This window comes from Dermacentor albipictus, unplaced genomic scaffold (genome assembly GCF_038994185.2).
Source record: "Dermacentor albipictus isolate Rhodes 1998 colony unplaced genomic scaffold, USDA_Dalb.pri_finalv2 scaffold_19, whole genome shotgun sequence".
In the NCBI taxonomy this organism is placed as follows: Eukaryota; Metazoa; Arthropoda; class Arachnida; order Ixodida; family Ixodidae; genus Dermacentor; species Dermacentor albipictus.
In genome coordinates, this window is record NW_027225573.1 from 1,475,568 (window position 1) to 1,487,579 (window position 12,012).

At 46.4% G+C, this 12,012-nt stretch overlaps 1 protein-coding gene across 1 annotated transcript in view; it reads left to right on the forward strand.

Annotated features, from left to right (window-relative positions):
* The first annotated feature begins 1,462 nt into the window (after positions 1 to 1,462).
* Positions 1,463 to 12,012, forward strand: part of LOC139052148 (cGMP-dependent protein kinase, isozyme 1-like) — a 455,731-nt gene continuing 445,181 nt past the window's right edge. Inside the window, exon 1 of the mRNA XM_070529239.1 lies at positions 1,463 to 1,634. Coding sequence (XP_070385340.1) covers positions 1,525 to 1,634 — 110 coding nt within the window. The 5' untranslated portion in view covers positions 1,463 to 1,524. The remainder of the gene's footprint in view (positions 1,635 to 12,012) is intronic.

Genomic DNA, 12,012 nt, shown 5'->3' on the forward strand with positions numbered 1-12,012 from the left:
TTTTAGGTAGAAAGTTCTTTATCCCGGTGGGCATAGAATTCATTGTGCGCACCCCAGAAAACTACAAGAGGCATGCTAGAACACGATAATGTTATCGCTGACTTCAGTTGAGCACTTAGTGTTATAATAGTTTTGCTCTGACCTCTTTTGCCACGTACCTTTTCGCCGGTTTACTGCACGTTCATCTCATTATATGCCATGAACCATGCAGCTATCTAACTATTTTTTACAGGCCGTCATTTTTTCTTTCCTTCGCTTCGGCGAGTAGTATATAGCAATTGGGCTCACTACAGCGTGTGTTGTTACTGTAGCGCGAAACAGTGATTGAAATAGGGAATGTACACACAGTTTGTCCACCCTTTCTGTGCATACGCAGTGTGTGTGAGGCGTTGCCTCACAGCTCCTCGGTAATTGGGAACCACGTTGACATGCAGTGAGCTCAGCCTAATCACAGTTGATAGCACACTTTCCCAACCAGCACTCTAAAGACAGTTTAGAGCCTTCCGGACGTATCATTGACCAAAAATAATACAGGTAATCTACCTTGGCCGACAAAATTGAATTCTGGGGTTTTAAGTGCAAAACCCACCATATTATTATAAGGTAGGTAGCAGCGATGGGCCCTGGATTCATTCTTCACCACCTGTGTTTCTGTAATGTGCACCCGATGCACGGTACTTGAAGGTTTTTGCTTTCCCCCGCTATCGGAATGTCACCGTCGCGGCCGGGATTGAACCCACGACTTCGATCTGAGCAGCGCAGCACCATAACCACTGGTCTGAGCAGCGCAACACCATAACCCTTTCTTGCAAACTCTGTGCTTGCTACTTTCCTGTCAAGAATGCTATGTTAAGCTTATCACGCGCATGCCGTTAGTGGCCTGGAAGTAATGGGCATGCAGATTTAAATAAAAGACAGGCAGCTAGGATAGAGAACGATTATAGTTGTGTGCCAAAAATACACCCCGTATGATGTAGACTGTCTTTATACTGGATAACGCACTTCCCTCTCCAAGTAGACCTTTTGCACACATTGGCGATTACCCGAACGAGTGTGTGGGAAGCTGCTGAAGCCTTTGAATATTTAGCGAATTCGAATTGCACCTTGACAGAACGGGCGGGTTCCGCAGTAGCCGGCACAGCACCTACTCTAACGTTTCCAATGGCCTTCACACATCAACTTAATAGGCGTGGGCAATTTCTGTGCTGACTGCAGCGTCAGATGAAGACTGAATTTTAATCGAACTTGGAAGTCCATCCAGGTGCTTAGGAGTTTACATTTAGTCGGCGTTTTTCATGATGTATGCTTATAGAGAGTTTCCGAGTATGTGCTAAAACTGTTCCTAAAACATTGTTTCCTTTACTCGCAATATCAACTTCGGCTGCTATATTTATGTCACGCAACATTTGCTACGCGAGTGCGGTGAGATGCATAAGCCTCTCTGTGTCTCTGCAGTCGGTGCTGCAGGCGACGTCCAAAGATGGCCGCCCGGACCTGCTGGCCACCATTCACCAGCACCACTCAATGGCCGGCCAGAGCACCCTGCAGAAGAAGCAGGGCGTCTCGGGAGAGAGCGCCACCTGCCGCACCCTGGTGCTGGAAGTGGACGTGTCGCACCACCCTAAGGACTTCAGGTCGGTCACCCTTGCCTCATGCTCGCAGACACTCTTCTGTTAACATTAAATTCACTTTGTCGGGAACTAAACAACGCGCAATGCTCTACATGTACTATCGCGCTCAATACGAGTCGCACTGCTGGAGCCGTGGCCGAAGTTCTGGGCGGGTCGAGCTTCTGACGCTATAACGCGCGACGCGGTTGATGAAAATGTGGAACCGGTTTGAACACTCGCGCAAGGCACACAAGTTCCAGTCCCTTGCCTACTTTCTTCGGGAGCGGGGCTGCAATATCGCTAAGGGATAATACACCAGCCTGCCAGGAAGCGTGACTTTCTGAGCTTAGGGCCACATGTTTGTCATGGCGTGACGCTGTTTCGTGGCGGACCAGTGCCTTATAGCTTTGTGAAATAGCCACGCATCACCCAACGAAAGGACTGGCAGAATATGGATCCATTTTATTTCTAGAGTGACAAAGCGCACTTTATTTTTGTAGCGCGCCGCACGTTTCCTCCACCACCTCGACACGCAGAGCGCTCCGGTCGTGGCTCACGCTTTGGTACTCATGCTAAACACAACAGTACATGGTCCGTCTGTTAGCGCAAGGCGTTTGACAAAGCAACTAAATATAGTGAAGTAATATTTGCTTCTTTTAGTCACATTTTGCATGCTGTGGTCTCTCTGGTCGTGTCAAGATTCTCTTCAATAACAAGAATTTAAAAATGAGTAGGCGGAAACCATGCAAATTTGGCTTTACTCCACCTTCTTTGTAGCTCAAGGCTCCTCGTTCAATGCCGGCTCTGGTCTAACTTTGTTGGCGGGACTTCTTTCTCCACACTTGGCAGCTTCTTCTGCCTACTTCTTCATTTGTCTGTTGCCAACTTCAATTTGTACGACTATGCGATGACTTTGCGATGACCTTTTTTTTTTTGAGCAACCTGCCGTGGTTGTTCAGTGGCTATGGTGTTGGGCTGCTGAGCACGAGGTCGCGGTATCGAATCCCGGCCATGGCGGCCGCATTTCGACGGGGGCGAAATGCGAAAACACCCGTGTACTTAGATTTAGGTGCACGTTAAAGAACCCCAGGTGGTCAAAATTTCCAGAATCCACCACTACGGCGTGCCTCATAATCAGAAATGTGGTTTTGGCACGTAAAACCCCAAATATTATTATTACTTTTTTGTGCCGTCGTTAATCGCTGTTACTAAGTTGCCAACAATGTACCAACAAGCTAAATTTTCAACCCTTCAGCGATTCAATTTCTTGTTAGCTGCTTCTTCATTTCTTGCATCCAGCTTTCCTTGACTATTGGGACACCAACCTTGTAACACTTACTCATTTTGGTGGATTCGCGAATAATGCCCACAAAGCCAGCGGCTCATGAAGTTGCACAATCGGCAACACAGCAGCAGCCAGCACCTGCAAGGTGTGAAGAGGCGGTTACAATATTGTCAAAGTAGTTCAAGCGCAACCGTAGACCTTGCTATCGCTTGCACTGCTTCGCCCTTCGTGCCTAAATTGCCATCTTATTTTCTTTCTTTTTTCTTTTCTTTACAGTCATCGCTTGCTCCACGCTTATGGGGCCTAATTCATTTTCTTCCTACTACGCATGGTTCAGCGCAACCCCTAGAATCGGCTCAGTTGGGGGTCGGTACGTTCGCGCCTTTTTCTACCTCTACCGGTTTACCGCAGCAGAAGGTGCACGTAGATGGAAAATGACGAAGAGCAAAAGAAAAAAGCAATACTTTCCCCGCCGGCCTTCTAACGCTGTCCGTTCTCTCGTCTGTCGGGGCATGTAGGCTCATTTTAGGGGAACACAAAGGGCGGTAAAGTCCGACTTAACCCATCTCAGGATGAATGTTGACGTTAATGTGATTAGCATTTAGGCAGTGCATCGGAATGTTTATTATTGTTATTAGGTGCATTTGCAGAACGAGAATGGTTAATAAGTTCAATTCAATGTTACAAGGTAGGATAAATACGGGCAGACAATGGTCACGCTGTTACGGGGATGTTGGAAGCATACAAAGACCGTAGTTACTATATATATATATATATATATATATATATATATATATATATATATATATATATATGGGTGTGTGTGTGTGTGTGTATATATCTATGTATACAAGATAGGAGCCAGACTAGTTAAGATGGCTGACCACCTACAACACGCAGCAGCCAGCGTCTCGCGAGCTCCTTCCTCTCCTTTCACTTTCATCCTTCAGTAACATGGCCCCTAGGTGGTGAAGTGCTGTCTCGGCGCATGTTAGGCGAAGAATTGCGAGCGTAGTATGACTTCCGCCTCGAAACGTGCACGCCGTCAACAGGCGTCGGACTTGAGGATGCATCAAAATGTAGCGGCGAAACCTCTTAATTTACGTCGTTAACTTGACGTATAACTTTATAAGGCTTTGTGTAGCAAGAGAGAAGCTTCTGGGAGAGGCCAACCCGACGACATGGTGACCAAAGGAGCACCCGAGCATCTAGCGCGAACATAACATCGCGATGACACCAGTCATGACGCTCTTTTTGTATATACTGCGAGGCTAATAAACGAGATCGGGTGACTTCACCTGTCATGTGAGCGCGATCGAGGACTTCACGAGAGTACTCAGTTGCAACACGTGGCACAGAGGGGAGGACGGTGTCAAACGGCAATGTGGGGTTACGATCATACAAAAGAGAAAAGGGTGAATATCCTGCGGTGTCATGTCGGGACGAGTTATACGCGAACGTCACGTAAGTAGCGTGGCGTCCCAGTCGCGGTGATCGTTGGAGACGTACATGGACGTAATTTCTGTGATTGCTCGGTTGAGATGTTCCGTAAAACCATTCGTTTCTGGGTGGTAGGTGGTGGACAGCTTGTGCTCAGTAACAAAAGAGCAGAGGAGGTCGTCGACAAAACGAGGCAAGAACGAGCGGCCGCGGTCTGTAAGTAACTGTCGAGGTACACCGTGCAGGAGAATGACGTCTTGAAGGAGAAAATCGGTGACGTCTGTTGCGCAACTAGTCGGCAACGCCTTTGTTATCGCGTAGCGTGTCGCGTAATCAGTAGCGACGTCGATCCACTTGTTCCCTCTAGTCGTCGTCGAAAAAGCGCCAAGCAGGTCAAGGCCTACACGAAAGAACGGTTCAGAGGGAACTTCAGTTGGATGGAGTCGTCCGACAGGTGGCAGGGGAGGTTTCTTCCGGCGCTGACACAATTCGCAAGTTGCGACATAACGGCGCACAGAACGGTAGATGCCCGGCCAGAAGAACCAGCGTCGTACGCGGTCGTATGTACGCAAAATTCCAAGGTGTCCCGCTGTCGGTGCATCGTGAAGTTGTTCGAGAGGGACCGATCGCAGATGACTAGGAAGGACAAGGAGCAACTCAGGACCGCCAGCGTTGATATTGCGGCGGTAGGGGATGCCGTCGTACAGCAAGAACATGAGGCACGTGCCGTCAGTGCTCCTAGATTGCACTCCGGCGATGATGGACTGCAACGATGCGTCGCGTTTTGGTTCAGTGCGCATGTTGGTCATGTGAATAAAAGCCATCACGCAGATCACCGGATCATGCGCAGTAGGATCAGGGGGATCCACGGGGGGGCGTGAGAGGCACTGAGCGTCCTTGTGGAAGCGTCCACTATTGTAATTAAAAATAAGTTAAGTTTCCTGGACCCGCAAAGCATTATGTATTTATTGCTATTGCTTTGCATTATGCATAATATAAATGACTTAAAGATATCCCTGTAAGAATGTATAAATATAAAAATGCATAATATATATAACTATGAATAAACTCATTATGCATTTTTATGCACAGTTATGCACATTTTGCACAGTTATATCAATTATTGTACTGAATCCCAGAGCAGCGCTTATAATATCCATCTATCACTTCTCCTAATCCTTCAGAAACAAGCTATTCGCATAATTTCTTTTCCACCTCGGCAATCGCACTCACTCCCATTCTATATTAACGATGGCGTACTATCTTTATGCCTATCTCGTTACTATAATCTAAGTCTCTACCTCGATATAATTCCATCATACATATGGATAAATGCTATCTGCACCCGTTTTTCTGTGAAGAGCAATCTTCTTTTATCACAGGTGCGCACTAACTATGGAAAACAAACTATTCTTTTTTTTCTCCTATATCACTATGCAACTCCCTGGCTAGTGTTTTAACCTTCTCATGCATGAATTAAATCCAGAGGATAAAAAAATTATTTTTTGCTTAAAAGTGTTACTAGAGGCCACAAAGATTATGATGAAATTTTATTGCAAGTAATCAAGAGTCTCTGTATCACATTTCCGATCTGTCCCCAAATGAGGACAACATGCTGTAAGCCGACATTAGTTTCTGGTTTAAGTACACAATAAATATATGTAACAAAAACTTATTGAGCATTCATACTGGAACACTGAAACAATTTCAATTCAAATTGAAATGCTGACGGTAGGTCTTGCACATTCCACTTATGCACTGTGGAAGGACTCGAAGCACTCTGGACAAAAAGGGGCGTTGCAGCGACCGCAGAGGTATCTTGTCTTGCTGCGGCAGTCGAGGCTTCGACAGCGGCTGGCGTACTTTTGGTCGCTCTTCTTTGGGAAATGGCGCCCGCCGTCCAACCTCTTTTCCAGGGACACATGGTGGAACACTCTCTTTCTTATAGGCGCTGGCGAAGAATCGTTGGATGGCCGGCCTCGTCGCTTCGAGCTCTGTGCTGCTTCGCCGCGAAATATGAGTGCCTTGGCAACGCGACTTCGGAACTCAAGTTGGTCCATATAATGCTCCGCACCTTTGTCCCACCGCCACACAATCCAGGCGTTCACAACTGCTGCATTTAGTAGGTGGAAGAACATTCTCAAGTAGCCCCTTTTGTTCCGGACGTCATTTCTGTACCTTGCAATCAAGGAATCCATGAGGTCGACACCACCCATGTGTTTGTTGTAAACTTCCATGGAGTACGGCCTGGTGACATCCATTACTTTGCTCTCTTTTCTATTGTACCTTTTGGTAGTGCCTTCGGGCTGCCGTCCTGCATAGCTGGAAACAACATGAACAAGCGAGTTGTCCAGCCACCTTGTCACTGTGATGTTGTCTGCTGAGGTGCAAATTGATGTGCTTCCCCTTCCGTCTGCTTTGAGCTCCTTCAAGGGCTTTAGCTTTTTATCCGCTCCTTGCAGATGGTTTGCACGGCACGTCCCAACCAACCATATTCCATCCTCTCTGAGTTTTCGGACGAGGGCCATAGATGTGAACAAGTTATCGGCATAAAGTTTATGATTCTTCCCTTCAAGTCCCTCGGACAACCTGATGACAACGTCTCCGGCCATACCAAATTCGCTTGAAACTTTGGCTCGCCCACCGGTTGCCCCTTGGTATACCTCAAAGCGATAAATGTGGCCAGACACTCCTGCTCTCACCCACACCTTGAAGCCCCAGCGCTTCGGCTTGCTTGGGAGGTATTGCTTTATGGAGGAGCGCCCCTTGAATGGTATCACCATCTCATCCACGGAATGGTATTCCTCAGAATCAACTGCCGAGAAAAAGGGTTCGTTGAGTGCATCAATGACTGGCCTCATCCCAGCCAAGCGGTCATTCTGGTAGCTTAGAGCGTCGGTCCTATCGTTGAAGTGAAGGAATCTTCGAATCTCCTCAAAACGGTTTACAGGCATTGAATCAGCGACAATGTCCATTCTAAGGCCGGATTATGTGGACCAGTAATTCCTGATTCTTGGGTATTTGATGTAAGTCATTACCAAGCACTTGCCAAGAAAGACCTTTAGCTCTGGCAAAGTGAACCGTAGGTTGTCTTTGCCTTTTTGCACTGCATACAAATTTGTTTGAAAAACAATGTGCTCCAGCAATGAGTCTGGAAATTCGGCGAGGAAGTAGTCAATCGGAAGTGTACCGTGCACGTTGACCCTATGCTCACCAAGAAAATCGGGAGGCTTTCCTGCATAGTCGTCTTTGTCGGCAATCCACACTGTGCTGTCCGTTCGTGCGGCAGATGTCTTCGAGGGGGCCCTTGCAGCAGAGCTTGTTGAAGCGCCGTTAGCACGCACAGGCTCACGGTCATCACTCTCTTCTTCTGAGCTGCTTGAAGTGTCAAGGTCGGTGAGTAGTTGCTCCCAATCATCTGCGTCGGAATCGTCATCAGAGTAAGATGAGACGTCCAAAAGAGCATCGATTTCCTCTCTGGACAGTCATCGCTTTGAAGACATCTTGGAAAAGTATCGTTTTTCCCACGGTCTACGGAAATGGGGAGCTTATACACACCCAAAAACTCCCGCAAAAGCTGCCTCAACCGTGCACGAAAAGCGCGCGAAAATACACGCGCTTTCAGCCCAGGTCTGGCTTTCTGCGGGTACATTTTTGTTTGGTGGCGCTGCAGGTAAGGCTACACTTTTCATGCATAATGTCCCCAATTGAGGACACCTCTTCTTTTGCTTGTACCGAGCCCACAGCCAAGAAAAAAACGGCAACAAAATCAGATAATATAGATCAAAGGTTGCTCTTTGCGCAGATATTTTTTACAGTCCAAGAGCATCATAGCCTTTCGAGCAATTATTTTTTCTTTTCTACGAACGTTCAGTGACCTCGAACAAGCCTACTCTCCTTTAGAGACTGGCGCTTCAAAAAACATGGACAGGAAGCGCCATCTGTGTAACAGTTTAGAAACCTTGGCATGTCCTCAAATGAGGACACCATATGGCTAGTGACTCACTGCAAGCAACTGGACGACCTTTATGGCAGGATATATATGTGTCCTCATATGAGGCCCGTATGCATGAGAGGGTTAAAACAGTGTAACTCCCTTTCCATCTTTAAATTTCAATTTTAAAAAATAGCTATTTGAATCACAAAATGACTCTACTAATTAACTTGACATTGTGTTTGAATGTGTGCGCTTACTTTTTCAAATTTATCCTGAAGAGATGTTATACCAGGGTCTTGAATTTTGTTGTTTTCTGGCGGTTTTCCTTTTTTGTACTCCTTTTATTGTGTAACGTATTTTTTATTATGTTATCATGCATCACATCTGTGAAGGCATTTCACCTTTTATTCACTTAAAAATTTTTCACCTGTGCATTGTTAGGTTCGCTTTTTTTCCGATTTACAATTCATTGTAAATGGTCGAGCATGCAGTTTTTACTTTGGGACCCCTTCCTGCATGCAACCGTGTTTGTACTGCTTTCATCATCATCATCATCATCGGCCTAGTTACGCCCACTGCAGGCAAAGGCCTCTCCCATACTTCTCCAACTACCCCGGTCATGTACTAGTTCTGGCCATGTTGTCCCTGCAAACGTCTTAATGTAATCCGCCCACATAAAATTCTGCCGCCCCCTGCTACGCTTCCCTTCCCTTGCAATCCAGTCCGTAACCCTTAATGACCATCGGTTATCTTCCCTCCTCATTACATGTCCGGCCCATGCCCATTTCTTTTTCTTGATTTTATTTAAGATGTCATTTACCCGCGTTCGTTGCCTCACTAAATCTGCCCTTTTCTTATCCCTTAAGGTATACACCCATCATTCTTCTTTCCATAGCTCGTTGCGTCGTCCTTAATTTCAGCAGAACCCTTTTCGTAAGCCTCGAGGTTTATGCCCCATATGTGAGTACTGGTAACACACAGCTGTTATACACTTTCTTTTTGAGGGATAGTGGCAACCTGCTGTTCATGATTTGAGAATGCCTGCCAAGCGCACCCCAGCCCATTCTTATTCTTCTGGTTATTTCAGTCTCATGATCCGGATCCGTGGTCACTACCTGCCCTAAGTAGATGTATTCCCTTACCACTTCCAGTGCCTCGCTACCTATCGTAAACTGCTGTTCTCTTCCGAGACTGTTAAACATTGCTTTAGTTTTCTGCAGATTAATTTTCAGACCCACCTTTCTCCTTTGCCTCTCCAGGTCAGTGAGCATGCATTGCAATTGGTCTCCTGAGTTACTCAGCAAGGCAATATCATCAGCGAATCGCAAGTTGCTAAGGTATTCTCCATCAACTTTTATCCCCAATTCTTCCCACTCCAGGTCTCTGAATACCTCCTGTAAACATGCTGTGAATAGCATTGGAGAGATCGTATCTCCCTGTCAGACGCCTTTCTTTATTGGAATTTTGTTGCTTTCTTTGTGGAGGACTACGGTGGCTGTGGAGCCGCTATAGATATCTTTCAGTACTTTTAAATATGGCTCATCTACACCCTGATTCCGTAATGCCTCCATGACGGCTGAGCTTTCGACTGAATCAAACGCCTTCTCGCAATCAATGAAACCTATATATAAGGGTTGGTTATATTCTGCACATTTTTCTATCACTTGATTGATAGTGTGAATATGGTCTATTGTTGAGTAGCCTTTACGGAGTCCTGCCTGGTCCTTTGGTTGACAGAAGTCTAAGGTGTTCCTGATTCTATTTGCGATTACCTTAGTAAATACCTTGTAAGCAACGGACAGTAAGCTGGTCGGTCTATTATTTTTCAAGCCTTTGGCGTCCCCTTTCTTACAGATTAGGATTATGTTAGCGTTCTTCCAAGATTCCGGTATACTCGAGGTTATAAGGCATTGCGTATACAGGGTGGCCAGTTTCTCTAGAAATATCTGACCACCATCCTTCAACAAATCTGCTGTGACCTGATCCTCCCTAGCGGCCTTCCCCCTTTGCCTAGCTCCTAAGGCTTTCTTTACTTCTTCTGGCGTTACCTGTGGGATTTCGAATTCCTCTAGGCTATTCTCTCTTGCACTATCGTCGTGGGTGCCACTGGTACTGTATAAATCTCTATAGAACTCCTCAGCCACTTGAACTATCTCATCCATATTAGTAACGATATTGCCGGCTTTGTCTCTTAACGCACACACCTGATTCTTGCCTATTCCTAGTTTCTTCTTCACTGTTTTTAGGCTTCCTCCGTTCTTGAGAGCCTGTTCAATTCTATCCATATTATAGTTCCTGATGTCCGCTGTATTACGCTTGTTGATTAACTTAGAAAGTTCTGCCAGTTCTATTCTAGCTGTAGGGTTAGAAGCTTTCATATATTGGCGTTTCTTGATCAGATATTTCGTCTCCTGCGATAGCTTACTGGTTTCCTGTCTAACGGCATTACCACCGATTTCTATTGCGCACTCCTTAATGATGCCCACGAGATTGTCGTTCATTGTTTCAACACTAAGGTCCTCTTCCTGAGTTAAAGCCGAATACCTGTTCTGTAGCTTGATCCGGAATTCCTCTAGTTTTCCTCTTACCGCTAACTCATTGACTGGCTTCTTGTGTACCAGTTTCTTCCGTTCACTCCTCAATTCTAGGCTAATTCGAGTTCTTACAAACCTATGGTCACTGCAGCGTACCTTGCCGAGCACGTCTACATCTTGTATGATGCCGGGGTTCGCGCAGAGTATGAAGTCGATTTCATTTCTAGTCTCACCATTCGGGCTCCTCCACGTCCACTTTCAGCTAACCGGCTTGTGGAAAAAGCTATTCATTATCCGCATATTATTCTGTTCTGCAAACTCTACTAATAACTCTCCTCTGCTATTCCTAGAGCCTATGCCATATTCCCCCACTGACTTGTCTCCAGCCTGCTTCTTGCCTACCCAGGCATTGAAGTCGCCCATCAGTATAGTGTATCTTGTTTTGACTTTACCCATCGCCGATTCCACGTCTTCATAAAAGCTTTCGACTTCCTGGTCATCATGACTGCATGTAGGGGCATAGACTTGTACCACCTTCAATTAGTACCTCTTATTAAGTTTCACAACAAGACCTGCCACCCTCTCGTTAATGCTATGGAATTCCTGTATGTTACCAGCTATTTCCTTATTAATCAGGAATCCGACTCCTAGTTCTCGTCTCTCGGCTAAGCCCCGGTAGCAGAGTACGTGCCTGGTTTTTAGCACTGTATATGCTTCTTTTGTCCTCCTAACCTCACTGAGCCCTATTATATCCCATTTACTACCCTCTAATTCCTACAATAATACTGCTAGACTCGCCTCACTAGACAACGTTCAAACGGTAAACGTGGCCAGGTTCAGATTCCAATGGCGGCCTGTCCGGAGACAGGTATTATTAGCACCCTCTGCTGCGTCACAGATCTGACCGCCGCCGTGGTCAGTTGCTTCGCGGCTGCTGGCGACTGAGGGCCGGGGTTTGATTGTTGTATTCATATAGGAGGTTGTGGCCAAGTACTGCCACCAGGGTGGCCAATCTTGCTCAGATGTGAGAATGCGTTAGCGGTTCTGGTCACCGGGATCAGGCCACACTCCAGGCCTGTTTGTGATATTTTCACAATACAGGTTTTTTTTGTATTTTCCGGTGGAGAATTGCGCGGCACCGGGATTTGAACCATGGTCCTCTTGCACGCGAGGCGGATACTCCACGGTCCCCGCAGGAGTTAAATT